Source organism: Rhinoderma darwinii, chromosome 1 (genome assembly GCF_050947455.1).
Source record: "Rhinoderma darwinii isolate aRhiDar2 chromosome 1, aRhiDar2.hap1, whole genome shotgun sequence".
Taxonomy (NCBI): Eukaryota; Metazoa; Chordata; class Amphibia; order Anura; family Rhinodermatidae; genus Rhinoderma; species Rhinoderma darwinii.
The window spans coordinates 644,514,555-644,536,027 of record NC_134687.1 but is presented as its reverse complement, the minus strand read 5'-3'; the positions used below and the strand labels follow the sequence as shown (position 1 = coordinate 644,536,027).

Below are 21,473 nucleotides of genomic sequence, written 5' to 3'. Positions count from 1 at the left end.
GATTCCACAGAGTACCGGAGCAGAGCCTATACTAGCGGCTCTGTGTCCTGAGGGCCGCAGATGACAGCTTCAGCGGCCGCATGCTTGAGACCCCTGTTTTACACAATACCTGTGGGGTCAAAATGCTCACTACACCTCTATATGAATGTCTTAAGGGGTGTAGTTTTTAAAATGGGGTCACTTCTCGGGGGTTTCAACTGTTCTGGGACTTTGCAAATGCGACATGGCACCTGAAAACCAATCTAGACTCCAAAGAACGCATAGCACTCCTTCCCTTCTGAGCCCTCCCATGTTCCCAAACGGCAGTTTATCACCACAAATGGGGTATTGCCGCATTCAGGATGGGGTATTTTATTCCTTGTGAAAATAAGAAATTTTGAGTCAAAACTACATATTATTGGAAAAAAATATATTTTTTTAAATTCACAGCCCAATTCAAATAAGTTCTGTGAAGAAACTGTGGAGTCAAAATGGCTACAACACCCATAAATAAATTACTACAATTTTGGCACCATAAGACCTCTTCAAACCTAGCATGGTGCCTAAAATATTCTAATTAAAAAAAAAGAGGCCCCAAAATGCACTAGGTGCTTTTTTGCTTCTGGGGCTTGTGTTTTAGTCCACCAGTACACTAGAGTCACATGTGGGACATCTCTAAAAACTGCAGAATCTGGCCAATACATATTTAGTAGTGTTTCCATGAGAAAATCTTCTATGTTACAAAAAAAAATATTGATTAAAATGTAATTTCTACAAGAAAAATGAAATTTGCACAAATTTCACCTCCACTTTACCTTAACTCCTGTGAGATGCCTAAAGGGTTAAGAACCTTTGTAAATGCTGTTTTGAATACTTTGTGGGGTCTAGTATTTAAAATGGGGTGTTTTGTGGGGGTTTATAATAGAGAAGCCCCTCAAAGCCACTTCAGTACTGAACTAGTACTAAAAAAAAAGGCTTTTGAAATTTTTATGAAAATATGAGAAATTGCTGGTTATGTTCTAAGCCTTGTAACGTCCTTGAGAAATAAAATAATGTTCAAAAAATGATGCCAATCTAAAGTAGACTTTTCAGAAATGTTAATTGGTGACTATTTTGAGAGGTGTAATCGTCTGCCTTACAAGCAGATACATTGAACTTAAAAAATATGCTAAGTTTTAAAAAATTTCTGTCAATTTGGCTATTATTCACAAATAAACATTCAATGTATCGACCAAATTTTACCACTAACATAAAGTCCAATGTCTCACGAGAAAACAGTCTCAGAATCGTTTGGATAGGTAAAAGCATTCCGAAGTTATTACCACATAAAGTGAAATATGTCAGATATAAAAATTGTGCTCTGAGCCTTAAGGCCCAAATGAGTCCTTAAGGGGTTAATGTGTGTCACATTAACCCCAATGTTCCTCAATGCCGGCTGCAAAAAATACTAGTGCCTTTATTTCAAGATTTTGCTCTGCTCTAACTAATACCTGCCCGGGGCTAGCCTATCACTACACTGTAGCGCGGTCCTGATTCCACACTGGTGGCGCAAGCCACACTGGCACGTCATCAGGAAACCACTACCTGTGCCATTCGCAACATTCCCCTCACTCCCCCTTCTTACATACTCAGATTATCATTCGTGGCAGTTGAGAAAGAAACGAGGAGCGTTTCTCCCTTCTTCGGTGACACGGCCGGCACTAATGACGAGCGGGGCGGTCACTGAAGGAAGAAAACATTGTGGGCGCTGTACAGTGCATGCACTATGTTCTCTTCATTCATTTCAATACTAAGCTGTGCAGCCGAAATACATAAATTGACAGTATTGAACGGTTTGCCCCTGTACATCCAAATAGTATCGAAATTTCGATGCAGCGTGCATCCCTAGTCTGAAGTGTTACAGCAATGTAGAACTAAGGAGGAACCTCACCTTAACAAACCTCACAATTCACTTTCTAAATTCATTATTACTTACCTGTGGTAACACCTACTGGTATTTCCTCCTCCACTTCACTCTTACACGGTTGATCGCCCCTCACCCGCTCGTCTTCTTCCGTTTCATCCTCCATTTTAATATTAGTCAGATCTTCCCCCTGATTTCACAGATGTAATAATTCAGTACAATACAGCAGAGAGTGCAAAGAATCTAACAGATCAACGTAACAAACCACCAAAATCTATGACCACATCTATGACCGCAGGAACAAAAAGGTCCACACCCCCTATATAGATCTGGTATAGAGCTCAGCTTCATCTACCTGATGATTCCCTGGGACATTGTGATTTCCCTCTGGACAGTCCTGGGAATACAGAGGACTGGGACATCTTTCTGGTGGATTTCTCCTACTGGATCCATCTGAAGGAAACACACAGTGACTGAATACATGCTTGAGAAACACCCTGACAGGGTTGAAACGTTGCATGTTCATGTATTGATTACTTTGAGTGCTCCGTTCTTTTTTCTCTGTATAAATACATGACTACTGTATATCTGTCCATATATCCAACCCTTCTCTCTACACTTCTATGTTGACTAGCTGTGTTGAGCACGCTGTGCCTTGAAAGCCTCAGGCCTAAAGTTGCCTATCAGAGTAGACGGCGGGGCGTTGACGGCTCCCTGCTCAGCCATAGTATTCAATGGTTTCCTTGACCTGAGGAAAAACAAGTCGGATCTAGGGAGGCCGCAACTCATAACTTACAGGACTCGAAGGATCTTCTGCTAAGGTCATGGGGCCAGATACAACAAAACACCTTCGGAGGTCTTGTGGAGTCCATGCCTCGATGGGTCAGAGCTGGTTTGGCAGCGCCTACACAATATTAGGCAGGTGATTTTAATGTTATAGCTGATTAGTTTAGATCTTAGTTTTGTGAACTACTAATCTAAAGCCGGCCATACACTCTAGATAGCTGTCAGGTGAACCATCGTTCCTTCCCTCCTCCATATAAATGAACGCTCGGTCGGGTGTGCAGGTGTTTTCAATAGGGAGAAAGCCGCCAGAATCCTCGGATACTGACTTATCTACTAACAAAACAATCCGGAATATTGAAATTCCACACCCGATCCTTCTTCCTCCTGATAAGGAAATCTCAAACAAACTCTCTTGTCTCACAGTGAAATTAAGCTAAAGCTTTATTAAAGGAAGAAAAGTTACAATACTGAGATAGAAAAGTAAGAAAATAAAGCGCTATTCACACGAGCATGAATCACGTCCGTGTGCTGTGCGTTGAAACAACGCACAGCACATGGACCCATTGATTTCAATGGGGCCATTCACACATGCCTCTCTTACTTTCTTACTTCTCTATCTCATTATTGTAAATTTTCTTCCTTAAAGGGAAGGTGTCATGAAATATTTTTTTTTAATCATATTGCTTTTAATATGATATTAACATACATTTTATTTATTTGTGTTCTCATGTTCTTTTTACTTTGTTCTTACTTTTACTTCTCTATGGGGCTGGCATTTTTTTTCCATCTCTGTATGTGTCGATTAACGACACATACAAAGATGGAATACGGCATATACAACACCATAGTGAATGCGAACATGCCCTATCTTGAGGTGTTTTCCCGCTTCAAAAATCCCATTGAAATCAATGGGAGATGGAAATAAAACGCTTTTTTTGCCACGTTTTTCGTCAAAAAACGCTCGCGGTTACTCCATCTTCCTGTTAAAGATAGCTATTAAAAAACAGCTGCAAAAAGACGTGGCAAAAAAACGCATGTTGTGCAAAACCACTTAAAAAAAACAGAGCTGATTTTCCTAGGCACAATTTTCTGCCTGCAAAAACTCAGTATGAACATACCCTTATAGTTTTGCCATCTTCCCTTTCCTGAATCATAGGCATCCATAACCTTTCTGAAGGCTTCAGAGCGCTCTGGATCACAGCATGGTGATACCACACATTTCAACAAGAAGGGGCAAACCAAACGTCAGATGTTTAAATGGGGCACGTTCCTCCTAGATCCTCTCTAAGGCTGGAATCACACATGGAGATTTTTTTGTCAAAACCAATAGTCTATTAAAAATAAATGGGAAATATAAATGAAGGACTTATACTCCTATTTCAGGCTGGATCCACTTCCGGCTTTGAGGTGCAGTTTTCATGCGTTTCTTTGAGCCAAACTGCATGTGTGATTCCAGCTCACAAATAGCAGTTTTGTGTCAGAAATGGCCGTGGCTGTCCTATTCATCTAAATGGTGATTTCAGAATCTATGTGCATGCTGCAAAAAGAACCCCACTCAAATGTATGAAACAATATTTAACTTCAGATATTTATTTTACAAATCTGCCGCAAGTGAATCTACCCTGACGGTAAGAACAGATGGAGCAGCAGCCTCAACCATACCCACATAGGTGACAAATTGACACACGGTTTAGCCGGTAAATATTGTGGTATTACCAGAAAAATTGTGTGGCCATTCGTCACCACATATGGGCGTGATTTCGGGGCCGTTGACACTGATTCGAATTCAAGGTCTTTAAGGTAGTGATAAATACACTTATGACATTTCCTTCTATGGAAAAAGGATTTGTGAACTTTTATTTTATTCAATTGCAAAGTTAATTTGTTAGTGTATTTTTGTTCGATTCCATCACCGTCACCTTTTTATACTGTTTTAATGAAAGTCAAAAATAAAAAAAAGTCTATAAATGTTAAAAACAAAACGTTTACATTGTCCTTACTGTCACTCTGCATTCTCCTACACTGTGGGGGGATTTATGAATACAGTAATAAAAAGCAAGGTTCATGGCGACAATTCAGCTTCTCTGCTTTGTAAGTAAACAAGGCTCTTCTTTTCTTCCTTATATCCACAATACTTTTCCTTCATAGATCCTGGTCACAGTTGACCTCAAGATTAGGGTTAACAAACTGGACCTCTGGAAAGACGCTGCTGATATAGTATGGGTAATTGGAATCTAAGTCAAATGTTGTATTACAAGCTCAGTTAAACCACAGGTAAACATAATTTGGGTATTTGACAGATCTAGGCTAATTCCACCCAGAAAAATAGACAAACACTGTTATTGGCTGTATACTGTCTGTGAATAATCTGATGTGCTTAAAATAGTTTTTTTTCTCTTATAGCATGTCCCACATTCCAAACGAGATTATAGTTTCTACTCCTCGTGAATTCTCTTAGGAATTCCAAAATTGAACTTCTTTGTAAAACATCTTCCACAAATAGAACATCAAAATGGCATCTCCCCTGTGGGACTTCTCTGATGTGCCCGAAGTTTGCCTTTATTAGTAAAACATTTCCCACATTCTGAATATGAATATGGCTTCTCTCCTGTGTGACTTCTCTTATGTACCATAAGACTTGATATCTCTGTAAAACATTTTTCACATTCTGAACATGAATATGGCTTCTCTCCTGTATGAATTCTCCGATGCTTAGCAAGACTTGATATATCTGTAAAACATTTCCCACATTCTGGACATGAATATGGCTTCTCTCCTGTGTGACTTCTCTTATGTACAATAAGACTTGATTTATCTCTAAAAAAAAATCCACATTCTGAACATGAATACGGCTTCTCCCCTGTGTGAATTCTCTCGTGTCTAACAAGACTTGATTTTTTTGCAAAACATTTCCCACATTCTGGACAGGAGTATGGCTTCTCTCCTGTGTGCGTTCTCTCGTGTTTAACAAGACTTGATTTTTCTGCAAAACATTTCCCACATTCTGGACATGAATATGATTTCTCTCCTGTGTGACTTCTCTTATGTATAATAAGACTTGATATCTCTGTAAAACATTTTTCACATTCTGAACATGAATATGGCTTCTCTCCTGTATGAATTCTCCTATGCTTAGCAAGACTTGATGTATCTGTAAAACATTTCCCACATTCTGAACATGAATACGGCTTCTCTCCTGTGTGAATTCTCTGATGTTTAACAAGACTTGATTTTTCTGTAAAACATTTCCCACATTCTGGACATGAATATGGCTTCTCTCCTGTGTGACTTCTCTTATGTACAATAAGACTTGATTTATCTCTAAAAAAAATTCCACATTCTGAACATGAATACGGCTTCTCCCCTGTGTGAATTCTCTCGTGTCTAACAAGACTTGATTTTTTTGCAAAACATTTCCCACATTCTGGACATGAATATGGCTTCTCTCCTGTGTGCGTTCTCTCGTGTTTAACAAGACTTGATTTTTCTGCAAAACATTTCCCACATTCTGGACATGAATATGATTTCTCTCCTGTGTGACTTCTCTTATGTATAATAAGACTTGATATCTCTGTAAAACATTTTTCACATTCTGAACATGAATATGGCTTCTCTCCTGTATGAATTCTCCTATGCTTAGCAAGACTTGATGTATCTGTAAAACATTTCCCACATTCTGAACATGAATACGGCTTCTCTCCTGTGTGACTTCTCTCATGTATAACAAGATGTGATTTATAGGTAAAACATTTCCCACATTCTGAACATGAATACGGCTTCTCTCCTGTATGAATTCTCTGATGTTTAACAAGACTTGATTTTTCTGTAAAACATTTCCCACATTCTGAACATGAATACGGCTTCTCTCCTGTGTGAATTCTCTTATGTTTAACAAGACTTGATTTTTCTGTAAAACATTTGCCACATTCTGAACATGAATATAGCTTCTCTCCTGTGTGAATTCTCTCATGTTTAACAAGACTTGATTTTTCTGTAAAACATTTCCCACATTCTGAACATGAATATAGCTTCTCTCCTGTGTGAATTCTCTGATGTTTAACAAGACTTGATTTTTCTGTAAAACATTTCCCACATTCTGAACATGAATATGGCTTCTCTCCTGTGTGACTTTTCTCATGTAGAACAAGATCTGATTTATCTGTAAAACATTTCCCATATTCTGAATATGGCTTCTCCCCTGTGAGAATTCTTTTTTTTGCAAAAAGACCTGTGCTTTTTGTGAACTGTTTACCACATTGAAACCTTTTACCCCATTTCTGAGCTCTACTTGTGGGAACAATCTGTGATTGTGCAGTAGAAGGTTCCTCATGATTAGTGAAATTATATGATAGATCTTTACTGTGAAGTCCTGGATGTACATTAAGGATAATTAGGTTTTCTCCTGAGGAGTGCTGGATGATATCTTCATCTTCTACTTTATAATTTAGCAATAATGTGAAGTTTCCCTCAGAGTTCTTACTGGGATATTCTGTTAGGATTAAAAATTTGTTTTATCATTTTGTTTCAAAATAGAAAAGTTGAAAAATTTATTACATTCATATTAGGTTGGAAACACGCATGCAGTGTTTTGAGCCAAAGTCAGAAGTGGATCGAGCAGGAAGAAGTTTAAGCCATTTCTTTTGAATTCACTCCTGGCTTCAGTTAAAAAACGATATGTGGGATTCCAGCCTTTGTATAACACTTTAGACAAAAATCCATGACAAAGTCCAGGATTCTGGTCTACACTCAGTCCTCCACTTATAATTTATTACATAAAGCTTGACATGAAAAGCAGAACCTTGTCTGGCAATGAAGCATTTTCTCTACCAACACATTTGTCCCTTTAAATACTAATTAGACATACATCTTTACTTAATATTGTTACAGAATCTAATAGTGGCCACAGTCTACATTTAACAAGATAATGTGTCATGAGACAAAGCACACATTTCAGGCTGAATTTATTGGCATGACAATGAGGTCTGTATATCCGAATGGCTAAACAGTCACCAGATCTTAATTTTATAGATCATCTTTAGGATGCAGTGGAATAAATGAGTGATGTTAATAATCAGAACCTGTAATAAAGGTTTCCAATGTTATATAATTCCACTAAGAATTCAGGGGAAAGAGGGTCCTATTAAGTACTGATAACGTGAACATAATGAAACGAAGTGGCCTCATTCAAGTTTTAGTAATCTGACAATTTAATAGCAAATTGTTGTTCTATTTCTCTCCCAACCTATATTTATTTGGTCTTGTTTTTCTCAGAGCATATAGGGCTTCAATATTGTGTAATGAAATAAGTGATATTTTTAATTCTGATGGAGTGTTAGAGACAGAGAGGAGAAAACTCTGCTGGAGGTTTCAAAACGTGCTTGCAAAGATAGGTGTGGACCACCAGGACATTTATAGTCTCTGGGCAGACAGCAACTGGTTAAAATAGGTGCTTCCTAATAATCATTGATCTGTTTTTATTTAATCCAATATAAAGAAACCACATCTTTAAACCCACTTTGAAAAGGTCTTAAAGACCCTTAAAGCGTACCTAATTTTTAGAGGACTTTTCAGAATAATGTATGTGAGTGTACAGGAGAAATAACACCATTTCTGGCCATTACGTGACTTGTATCTGGCATTCTTGTAGCAGTTTTCCCTTTGCAGGCTCTATATTTAATTCTCAGTTTTCCATGAGGTAGTGGGTGGAGTCTAACTGCTATAATGTCTTCTATAAAATGCGCAGACAGAGCAGAGCTGTGCCTTTGTGCTACTGCTCCCTCCTCTTGCTTCCCCTACCTTATCCATAGACTTCTTTAAGCAGCAGCGTCCATATGTCTTTCACCTAGTGGCAATAACTTCACATAAAATTTTCATGGATAAAAAAAGCTAAGTCATAACAGTAGACAAAGTAAATGACAAAGTTAATATATATCAGGTATACTATTAGATTACCACAAGTTGTTTAAAAAGTTAGTCCATTTAAAGGCATGATCCAAAAGTGCTATTTAGTGTACAGTAGATTATAGCGGAGATCTCATTGCTTGATATTTCAGCCTAAGGTTGTACTACGAAAATATCCTGAAGAAAACATGTCCTCCTGTGACTTGTGTGCAGAGTTGTCATGGGGACCTTGTGTGTTTCCTAATAATTTTTGTCCCAGCCTCATATTAAACATAGAACTATAATGAGGATCTTTCTTCTCAGCTGTTATTGTTTGGGGATTTGGAATGGTAGAACCAAATAAACTACAAAGTACAAAGGAAATCACCAAAATGTATGTGATTTTCAATTTCCATTGACTCCTAAAATGATGCTCAACCGGTTGAGGACTGCCCACTGTGTGTGTACACACATATATATATATATATATATATATATACACACACACACACACACACACACACACACACGTTGTAAGTTTAAGCTTGCTGACCGAGCGATTGGGCTGCTACATGTATGTGACAAGCATTAAAGCGTCACAGGCTAAGCACGCTCCATACTAAGTGGGTGTCGGCTATGCAGTACTCACTAAGGTCACTTGGATTACACCAGTTTAACCCCTTAGATGCCATGCTTAATGGAGACCTGCAAGAACCGCAGTAAATCACAGTAAAAACACATACACATTTTTTAATGCATTAATCTTTTTTTTGGTGCGGTTTCAAACGCAATGTCATTATACAGCCCAAGTCGACAGATATTTAAAGCCCTTGTTTTTGAGCGATTTGCTGCATGTGTCGGCTGCATATTACAGCCCAAGTCGACAGATATTTAAAAGCCTTGTTTTTACAATTCAGTGCAACGAGCGGGATCGGAAATAAGTCCGATCCCACTCGTTTAACCCTTAGAAGCTGAAGTCAAAGACATTTAAGCCATTAGAAAGAGAGGGATGGGGCCCACTATGACAAACACTTCGCCTCGTCCCTCTGCGAGCGCGCGGTGTCGATGGTTGTCATGGCAGCCTAGGGGCCTAATGAGGTCTGCCATCTTGACCCACAGAATAAAGAGAACATGTTGTTTTTACCGGATGCTGAACACCATAAAAACAATACTTCTAAAAATTATTTTTTTTTCCCCAATTCAGCCCACAAATAATTTTTTTCCAGTTTCCCAGTACCTTATTTGGTGAAAACTACAACTCGCCCCACAAAAATCAATAAATCAATCCCTCATAAGGCTATTTTGGCAGAAAAATAAAAAAAAAAGCTATGGCCGGTCAGGGAGGGAAAAACTTAAATGAAAAACTGAAAAATTGGTGAGGCGGGAAGGGGCTAAGACATACCGAAGGTATAACAGGCATTACTACATGGGGCCTTTAACCCCTTAATGACAAGGCCTGAAAAGGCCTTAAAGGTGTTTTCCCACGAGAGACATTTATGACACATCCACAGGATATGTCATAAATGTCAGATAGATGCGGGTCCCACATCTGGCACCCGCACCTATCTCCAGAACGGGGCCCCCTAATCCCCGTTCAGTCACTGTGTGTTGCGGCTGAATGAGGTGTTTTCCGACCATGAAAAACGTTATATGGTCGTGAGTTCCGTAAACAGCGTAACTTGCGGAGCTACAGTTTTCGTAAGTCGCATAGAACTTAATTATAGTTACGGAAACAGGGTAGCTTGCATGCTACGCTGCTTCTGTAACTGCCATGCACTACTATTGGAGATACGGAAAGAGCGTAGTTTAGAGAGTTACGCTGTTTACGTAACTCACGACAATATAACGCTTTCATGGTCGAAAACTCCTTATTCAGCCGCAAAACACAGCGGCTGAACGGGGTTTAGGGGGCCCGTTCTGGAGATAGGTGCGGGTGCCAGAGGTGGGACCCGCATCTATCTGACATATCCTGTGGATGTGTCATAAATGTCTCTCGTGGGAAAAAAGCTTTAATGACCAGCTATTTTACACAGGTGTATGAGGCCTTGTTTTATATGGGTCCAGTAGAAGGAAAAAGGAACAAAAGGACGGAAAAATCCAAGGGCGCAGCCGTGTGAAGAAAATAACATTTTAATTGTACATAACAGCAAAATATGCGTTTCGAAGCCGTACCGGCCTCATCGTCAGGTCAAAGTACAAGTAATTAGTCCAAGAGGATTCACTGCTTATATAGCCCAAAAAAACGAATGACTACTGGGTTAGGTTATAGGTCAAACAGAGGGCAGGTTACGGCAAATCATTATGTTAACAAGAAACACAACAAAAGATTTAAAAACACATTAAAAATGTACCTAAAAAACATAAAAAACACCTAGAACCCACTATTCAGTCCATAATAGAAAAGACCATAAGACCATTTTTAATGTGTTTTTAAATCATTTGTTGTGTTTCTTGTGAACATAATGATTTGCCGTAACCTGCCCTCTGTTTGACCTATAACCTAACCCAGTAGTCATTCGTTTTTTTGGGCTATATAAGCAGTGAATCATCTTGCACTAATTACTTGTACTTTGACCTGACGAAGAGGCCGGTACGGCTTCGAAACGCATATTTTGCTGTTGTTATGTATAATTAAAATCTTATTATCTTCACACGGCTGCGCCCTTGGATTTTTCTGTCCTTTTGTTCCTTTTTCCTTCTACTGGATTAGTTCAGCGGAGTTTTGTTCCCAAAACCTCCGGATCGGAAACTGTGGCTGCAACCGGCTCTTATAAGGACATTTTGGGATGTTATGCTCCTAGCATAACATTACCAGGTCAGTACATTTGACCACCTTTCTTTCACCGTGATTATACAGGTTCATGCACGATGTGCGCTTTGTTTCTATTTTTTTCTCCATAGCGTAATTGTTTTATATGGGAGAATTTTTTTATTTTTTCCGAGGTTTCGGGGTTGAAAAAATTTACTGTACTAAGTTACATAATTTTTACTGCTAAATATAGGAAAAAGCGATTTTCAGCATTCTTTGTTTTATTTTAATGTCGCCCGCATTTCCTGGACTGAACACCGTTCAGGTAGCCGGGCTCCTAGCATCAGTTAGCTATCACTGCCTCCCCACGGGAAAACCGTCCTGTACTGTAACCATGTTTTCAGGTTTCCCACGGGGAGGCAGTGACTCCTATCATCATAGATAACTGATGCTAGGAGCCCGGCTTGATGAACGGTGTTCGGTCCAGGAAATGCCTGTGACATACAGTCCATATATCACGGACCAAACACAGCCATGTGAAAACATTACTATGGAATAGTAATTAACCCCATCAATTCCCTCACAGATTAACCTAATGTTGCCCATTATAGTAAGAGATTCCATCAAGTACCTCGCTCAGTCATAATGGACAACATTGGGTTAATGTGTGAGGTGCATGATGGGGTTTATTACTATTAATGTGAAGCACATAGAGGTTCTAATTTCATAACACCCTGTGCATCACATTAATAATAAGTCACTTCATCATTTCCCCTCACATAATGGCAACGTTGGGGTTAACCACTTCGTGCTCCACGACGTACTGGTCCGTCGTGAGGAGCACATCGTTAGCGCTCAGTGACAGAATAGTACGTCCTGGGGAAAATGCATCGCCATTTTCCCCTGTCGTTTCATCGAGCTGTGATGCCTGCTGTTTCCAGGACCCCCAATTGTAGTGGTCCCGCCTCCGCAATCGCTGCTATTGGTTGGTCAGTGACGACCGACCAGTAGCAGCGATCACATTCATTATTTCCTGCTCTGACCTCAGATCCTGCCACACCCGCTCTCTGTTGGAGTTAGTTAGGTGTGGAGAGAGTCAGTGCAGAGTAGTTAGAAAAAAACAATATATTACTTTATTTTTTTTTGCTTTTCCCACCTTCTAGCCACTTCCCACTCCTGTCCTTGTGTTCCCCTTGTCACCCACGTTTTTGGTCAGTGATCTCTATCACTGACCACTTTTGGGTCTTCAGGGCCACATTTCTTGGTCCCTGGGGATTCTTTTTTCTTTTTCTTTTCTTTAAACAATATAATAAAAACTATTTAAAAAAAAAAAGTTTAGTTTAAAAAGTTAGCAGCTAGGTAGTGTAGACAATTTAGTTTAGTATTAGGGTTAGTTATTGTCAGGGAACCGTCAAAAAGCGTAGTTAGGTATAGCGTCAGGGAATTTAGCGTCAGGAATCCGTCACCGTAGTTAGGTTTAGTGGTAGGGATCCATCACTGTAGTTAGGTTTAGCGTTAGGGATCCATCACTGTAGAGTACAAATAAAATCAGTTGTTAGTGTCAGGGAATCGTTGGGTATAGCGTCAGGGAATTTAATGTCACCGTAGTTAGGTTTAGCGTCAGCGAAGCTCGGAATAAACTAGTTAGGTTTAGTGTCAGGGAATCATCGCCGTAGTTTGGTTTAGTGTCAGGGAAGTTCACAGAAAATCTAGTTAGGTTTAGTGTTCGGAACCCTCGCCCTAGTTAGGTTTAGTGTCAGGGAAGTCCACTCGTTCCATAAAAACAAAAAAACAAAAATTTTTTTAAACAGTCTATTGCTTCTAGTTAGGGAAGTATACTTTTATTTTGTTCTGATCAAGTTTACTCAATTTTTATTTTTTTTGCTGTATACACAATACACTTGTCTAAGCACACAATTTAAACGTTTCTAAGCACATAAATAATAAAGATGTCCCAAAGGTCATTTTCTGGCGAAGAGGCCTATGCGTTTCTTGCCTCTGACACAGACTCGTCGGATCGCTAGACTCTCTTATTTGTCAACCTCCTCATCCAGCGATGAAGAGGGACCCCCTAGGAGACAGCCCAGGACCACCACCACAGTTGAAACCCCCGAGCGAAGTGACCCCATTTGGACCACCACACCAGACAATTATGAGCCCCAAATCCCTGAGTACACGGGCAGCCCAAGGATAAAATCTAATACGGCAGGGCTCAATGAGATGGACTTTTTCAAGTTCTCTTTCACGGATGAATTTATAGAGCTTATGGTGTCCCAGACAAATATATATGGCCAACAGTATATAACAAAGAACCCCACATCATTTTATGCCCAATCCCACAGGAGGACTCCTGTAGACGCAGCAGAGTTAGGCATATTCTGGGGACTGCACTTGAACATGGGGCTTCTGAAAAAGCCATCCATTAGGACCTACTGGAGTACAGACATCTTATACCACACCCCGATGTACCGCATGGTCATGTTCAGGATGTGTTATGAGGCAATACTTTGCTTCTTACATTATGCTGATAATGAGCAGTGCCCATCCTGAGATGACACCAGATTTGACAGTTTGTATAAACTGAGACCATTTCAGTGCCGGGTTTGCCCAAGCATACACCCCCGAGAAGTGTATTTCTGTTGATGAGTCCCTGGTACAATTTAAAGGGAGGCTTCAATTCCGCCAGTACCTGCCTAGTAAAAGGGCAAGGTATGGCGTGAAGATGTATAAGTTGTGCGAGAGTGCATCAGGGTATACTTAGAAATTTAGGATTTAAGAAGGGAAGGACACCATTAGTTAGCCCCCAGAATGCCGCCCCCCTTACTGGGAGTGAACGCAAAAATTGTGTGGGATTTGGTGCACCCACTGCTGGACCAGGGTTACCATCTCTACCTGGATAATTTTTAAACCAGCATCCCACTCTTCAAGTGCCTCGCTACCAGAAGCACCGTGGCATGCAGCACTGCTAGAAAAAAAATCTGAGAGGCCTCCCTAAGACTCTGCTTGGGCAAACACTCAGAAGGGGTGAGAGCAGGGCACATTCTAGCAGCAACATATGAGAGATGTCCTTGTATTGACACCAATACATGGCCACACCAGTGCCCATGTATCTGTACGAAGTACCAGTATAGAGTCCCCCCAAACCAGACTGCATCCTGGACTACAATAGGTACATGGGAGGGATGGACTTGTCAGATCAAGTACTGAAGCCCTACAATGCCATGCGGAAACCGAGGGTGTGGTATAAAAAGCTGGCCGTGCACATCATACAGATGGCATTGTACAATGCGTACGTGCTACATCGATGTGCAGGCCAGAGGGGAACTTCCTGGAATTTCAAGAGGTGGTTATCAAGAACCTAATCTTTAGGGACCAGGAAGGGGGGACACTCTGGAAGCGAGGCCACACGCATAGTACCAGGGCAACATTTTCCAGGAGTAGTTCCCCAAACTGGCAAGAAGTGAAAAAGTCAAAAGAGGTGCAAAGTCTGCTCAAAGAGGGAGATAAGGAAGGACACAATATATCAATGTGACATGTGTCCCGAAAAACCAGGGCTCTGTATGAAAGAGTGTTTTACTCCAGTTTTAATTACCCTGATGCACTCCGCACAGCTTATCCCCCTCATCTTTCCCTTCTGAGCCCTGCCGTGTGCCCAGGCAGCAGCCACATGTAGGATATTGCCTTACCCGGGAGAACCCACATTACAGTTTATGGGGTGTATGTCTCCAGTGGCACATGCTCTGCACAATATATCGGACACTGAAATAGCATATATGTACAGAAAATTGCAAATCTCACTCTGCACCATCTGCTGCGCATTATCTTTTACACAGTACCTGTGGGGTCAAAATGCTCACTACACCTCTAGATGAATGCCTTAAAGGAACAGTGTCACCAAAATTATTTTTTTTATATCAGTTTTATGTTAGGGTTTTATTAAAAACGTTTATATTTATGTGTGTTTGTGTGTTACTTTTTTTCTATTTTTACACTTTTTCTTCCCTATGGGGGCTGCCATTTTTTTTTCCATTTCTGTTTGTGTCGATTAACGACACATACAGACATGGAATACGGCAGCTCCAGTCCCATAGGGAATGCGAACGGGGCCCGTTCCATCCACTATGGTGTACGCTGTGTGTGTGGGAACGGCGCATGCGCCGCTCCCACACAGTCCAATTTGAAATGCGCGCCGTCCGGCGCCATTTTCCTGTGGACCAGAAGTCGCGGCCGGACAGTAAGATTACTACATGCGGTCGCGGTTCCGGACTTGTGCACATGGAGCAGCGGCAGCAGACGGAGCGGACGGACCGGAGGGAGCGGCGGCGACTGGAGCAGGTAAGTGATTTCTGTGTATGTAAGTGTTATACTGTGTGTTTACTAGTGTATGTAAACCTTCTACACTGTGTGTTAGCTCAAAAAATGGCGACACACAGTGTAGGAGGTTAGACCGTTCAAACCCCTCGTTTCTCCCGGCACTAGCCAGGATAAAGGAGGGGGGGATTCTGAGAGCTCACTAGAGCGAGGGATTTTTTCCCAATTTTGCAGCATAAAGCAATGTGGTTGCTTTACCACATGCAATGCTGCAATTTTGGGAATTGCTCCATCTAGTGACCAGTGCTGGGAAATATTATAAATTGAATCCAATTTATAATATTTCCTGACAAGTGAAAAAAATAAAAAAAATTAGAACAATGTTTAATCACCTACACACTAATTGTTTAACTAAAAAAAAACACAACATGTTTTGCTGGCAACACATTCCCTTTAAGGAGTGTCGTTTTTAAAACGGGGTCACTTCTCGGGGATTTCAAATGCACTGGTACCTTAGTGGCTTCAGAAAAGCTCCAGTAGGCTAAATGGTGGTCCATTCCTTCTGAGCCCTGCTACGTGCCCAGGCAGCTAATAACAGCCTCATGTAGGGAATTGCGTACCCGGGAGAACCCACATTACAGTTTATGGGGTGTATGTCTCCGGTAGCACATGTTGGACACAATATATTGGAAACTGAAATAGCATATATCTATAGAAAATTGCAAATCTCACTCTGTACCATCTACTGCGCATTATCTTTTACACCAGGGGTCTCAAATTCAGCCGGGTAAGTGGGCCACATAAAGAAAAAATGTGAAGTTGATGGGCCGCATTACTTTCAAATTTGATACAATACAAAATTATTGTTAATCAATTAGTTATTTGAACTACTATAACAATACTACATTACTATAACAATACTACATTACTATAATAATAGCGCTAGGTTTAAACTTAAAGGAAATTTGCGAGTTTACTCCACGCTCTTATTACAACAATCCAGTTTTACAGTTTAAGTGTCGCTTAATGCAGTCCGGCAGCTCAGTTGGCAGACACACAAATAGCAAGATTAGACAGCCCCTTTTTAGATCGTGCCACAGAGCCCTCTATAGATAATGCCACAGAGCCCTCTATAGATAATGCCACAGTGCCCTGTGTAGATAATGCCACACAACCCTAGATAATGCCACAGTATCCTCTGTAGATACTGCCACACACCCATCCGTAGATAATGCCACAGTGGCCTCTATAGATGCTGCCACTGTGCCCTCTATAGATGCTGTAAAGGAGACCTCTGTAGATGCTGCCACGGTGCCCTCTGTAGATGATGCCACGGTGCCCTCTGCAGATGCTGCCACGGTGCCCTCTGCAGATGCTGCCACGGTGCCCTCTGCAGATGCTGCCACGGTGCCCTCTGCAGATGCTGCCACGGTGCCCTCTGCAGATGCTGCCACGGTGCCCTCTGCAGATGCTGTAAAGGAGACCTCTGTAGATGCTGCCACAGTGCCCTCTGCAGATGCTGCCACAGTGCCCTTTGTAAATAATGCCACACACACCCCTTGTAGATAGTGCCACACACCCCCCCAGTAGATAGCTCCATTGGGCTCCCTTTAGGAGTGGAATCCCCAGCCAGAATCCCCTGATATCACTGTCCATACATATATGACCAGAGATTTCAGGGGCAACCCCAGAGCTGGAGTCCCGGGCAGAGCGCTAGTATCACTCCTCCTGGGACTCCAGCTGTGCTCCCGACATCACTGTCCAGCTCTGGGGAAGCCCCAGACATCGTGTGTCCATATATCGACAGCGATATCAGGGAATTCTGCCAGACATCGCATGTCCATATATCGAAGCGATGTCAGGGGATTCCGCAGTGTGCCGGAGCAGAGCCTTTACTAGCGCTCTGCCCGGGACTCCGCTCTGGGGAAGACCCTGACAATATGGTCCATATATGGACAGCGATGTCAGGGGATTCCACAGAGTCCTGGAGCGGAGCCTATATTAGCGCTATCCTATACCGCTGGGTCACACTCAACCTCCCATACATGGGTAAGTGCATACATTGGATCTAAATTTGGCTTTTTGCCTTTTTGCCATTTTTCCAGGCACTAATTACTTACTTTTTAGTCACCACAGGCCTTTTTAGAGTTAGGCATATTGTCTTTTTTCACACAACTTATACTTTGAAATCATTCCTATGTTGATGCACCCCATGTTGGAGTTACATTGAGTTACAGTAACTGTGTATACCATTAGTGTATTTAAATATATATATATACTCAATGTATACATCTGTGATCCGTACAAGGATTTATTTTTAGATTCTTTGTCTATGTCATTTAATGTATTTTATTCTTTTTCTTCAATAAAGATGTTTAGTTGTTTCATACATTGATATATATGGACTCTGTTTCTCTGGTTTATCATATATTGTTAGAGTCCTTATCTCTAATTTTCTATATGGGTGGTTGAGTGTTTTTCCCACCTTTATACGTATTTGTCCTGTGAGACATCCTGTCTAATCTATATTAGCGCTCTGCCCGGGACTCTGGCTCTGGGGAAGCCCCAGACATCGTGTGTCCATATATGGACAGCGATGTCAGGGGACTCCACAGAGTGCCGGAGCAGAGCCTATACTAGCGCTCTGCCCAGGACTCCGCTCTGGGGAAGTCCCTGACAACACTGTCCATATATGGACAGCGATGTCAGGGGATTCCACAGAGTATCGGAGCAGAGCCTATACTAGCGGCTCTGTGTCCTGAGGGCCGCAGATGACAGCTTCAGCGGCCGCATGCTTGAGACCCCTGTTTTACACAATACCTGTGGGGTCAAAATGCTCACTACACCTCTATATGAATGTCTTAAGGGGTGTAGTTTTTAAAATGGGGTCACTTCTCGGGGGTTTCAACTGTACTGTTACCTCTGGGACTTTGCAAATGCGACATGGCACCTGAAAACCAATCCAGCAAAATCTGGACTTCAAAGAACGCATAGCACTCCTTCCCTTCTGAGCCCTCCCATGGGCCCAAACGGCAGTTTATCACCACAAATGGGGTATTGCCGCACTCAGGACATATCGGGCAACAAAATGGGGTATTTTATTCCTTGTGAAAATAAGAAATTTTGAGTCAAAACTACATTATTACTTTTTTTTTTCAATTCACAGCCCAATTCAAATAAGTTCTGTGAAGACACTGGAGTCAAAATGGCTACAACACCCATAAATAAATTTCTTGAGGGGTGCAGTTCCCAAAACGGGGTCACTTTTGGGGGATTTCTACAATTTCGGCACCATAAGACCTCTTCAAACCTAGCATGGTGCCTAGAATATATTCTCATAAAAAAAAAAAGAGGCCCCAAAATGCACTAGGTGCTTCTTTGCTTCTGGGGCTTGTGTTTTGGTCCACCAGTACACTAGAGCCGAATGTGGGACATCTCTAAAAGCGGCAGAATCTGGCCAATACATATTTAGTAGTGTTTCTCTGGTAAAACCTTCTGTGTTAAAGAAAAAAAATTGATTAAAATGTAATTTCTACAAGAAAAATGAAATTTGCACAAATTTCACCTCCACTTTACCTTAACTCCTGTGAGATGACTAAAGGGTTAAGAACCTTTGTAAATGCTGTTTTGAATACTTTGAGGGGTCTAGTATTTAAAATAGGCGGTTTTGTGAGGGTTTATAATACAGAAGCCCCTCAAAGCCAATTCAGAACTGAACTGGTACCTATAAAAAAAAAGGTTTTTGAAATTTTCATGAAAATATCAGAAATTGCTGGTTATGTTCTAAGCCTTGTAACGTCCTAGAGAAATAAAATAATGTTCAAAAAATGATGCCAATCTAAAGTAGACTTTTCAGAAATGTTAATTGGTGACTATTTTGAGTGGTATAACCGTCTGCCTTACAAGCAGATATATTTAACTTAAAAAAATATGCTAAGTTTTCAACATTTTCTGTAAATCTGGCTATTTTTCACAAATAATCATTCAATGTATCGACCAAATTTTACCACTAACATAAAGCCCAATGTCTCACGAGAAAACAATCTCAGAATCGCTTGGATAGGTAAAAGCATTCCGAAGTTATTACCACATAAATTGAAATATGTCAGATATGAAAAATGTGCTCTGAGCCTTAAGGCCCAAACTAGGGAGAGTCCTTAAGGGGTTAATGTGTGTCACATTAACCCCAATGTTCCTAATTGTCGGCTGCAAATAATACTAGTGCCTACTCTAGTGCCTTTATTTCAAGATTTTGATCTGCTCTAACTAATACCTGCCCGGGGTTGGCCTATCACTACACTGCAGCGCGGTCCTGATTCCACACTGGTTGGGCGAGCCACACTGGCACGTCATCAGGAAACCACTACCTCTGCCGTTCGCAACATTCCCCTCACTCCCCCTTCTTACATACTCAGTTTATCATTCGTGGCAGTTGAGAAAGAAACGAGGAGCGTTTCTCCCTTCTTCGGTGACACGGCCGGCACTAATGACGAGCGGGGCGGTCACTGAAGGAAGAAAACATTGTGGGCGCTGTACAGTGCATGCGCTATGTTCTCTTCAGTCATTTCAATACTAAGCTGTGCAGCCGAAATACATAAATTGACAGTATTGAACGGTTTGCCCCTGTACATCCAAATGGTATCGAAATTTCGATGCAGCGTGCATCCCTGGTCTGAAGTGTTACAGCAATGTAGAACTAAGGAGGAACCCCACCTTAACAAACCTCACAATTCACTTTCCAAATTCATTATTACTTACCTGAGGTAACACCTATTGGAATTTCCTCCTCCACTTCACTCTTACACGGTTGATCGCCCCTCACCCGCTCGTCTTCTTCTATTTCATCCTCCATTTTAATATTAGTCAGATCTTCCCCCTAATTTCACATATGTAACAATTCAGTACAATACAGTAGAGAGTGCAAAGAATCTAACAGATCAACATAACAAACCACCAAAATCTATGACCACATCTATGACCGCAGGACCAAAAAGCTCCACACCCCCCTATATAGATCTGGTATAGGGCTCCGCTTCATCTACCTGATGATTCTCTGGGACATTGTGATTTTCCTCTGGACAGTCCTGGGAATACAGAGGACTGGGACATCTCTCTGGTGGATTTCTCCTACTGGATCCATCTGAAGGAAACACACAGTGACTGAATACATCCTTGAGAAAGACCCTGACAGGGTTGAAACGTTGAATGTTCATGTATTGATGAATTAAAGAAAATACCACTTTTTTTTTTTACTTTGAGTGCTCCGGTCTTTTTTCTCTGTATAAATACATGACTACTGTATATCTGTCCATATATCCAACCCTTCTCTCTACACTTCTATGTTGACTACCTGTGTTGAGCTCGCTGTGCCTTGAAAGCCTCAGGCCTAAAGTTGCCTATCAGAGTAGAGGGCGGGGCGTCGACGGCTCCCTGCTCAGCCATAGTATTCAAAGGTTTCCTTGACCTGAGGAAAAACAAGTCGGATCTAGGGAGGCCGCAACTCACAACTTACAGGACTCGAAGGATCTTCTGCTAAGGTCATGGGGCCAGAGACAACAAAACACCTTCAGGAGGTCTTGTGGAGTCCATGCCTCGATGGTTCAGAGCTGGTTTGGCAGCGCCTACACAATATTAGGCAGGTGATTTTAATGTTATAGCTGATTAGTTTAGATCTTAGTTTTCTTAGTTTTGTAAACTACTAATCTAAAGCCGGCCATACACTCTAGATAGCTGTCAGGTGAACCATCGTTCCTTCCCTCCCCCATATACATGAACGCTCGTTCGGGTGTGCATGTGTTTTCAATAGGGAGAAAGGAGAAAGCCGCCACCAGAATCCTCGGATACTGACTTACCTACTAACAAAAC

The 21,473-nt window shown here is 41.3% G+C and overlaps 1 protein-coding gene across 1 annotated transcript in view; it reads right to left on the bottom strand.

Moving 5' to 3' along the window:
• Positions 1–21,473, bottom strand: part of LOC142676927 (uncharacterized) — an 80,262-nt gene that overhangs the window by 44,602 nt on the left and 14,187 nt on the right. The window contains 3 exon segments of the mRNA XM_075847242.1: positions 5,241–7,157; positions 20,367–20,484; positions 20,651–20,748. Coding sequence (XP_075703357.1) covers positions 5,241–7,157; positions 20,367–20,484; positions 20,651–20,748 — 2,133 coding nt within the window.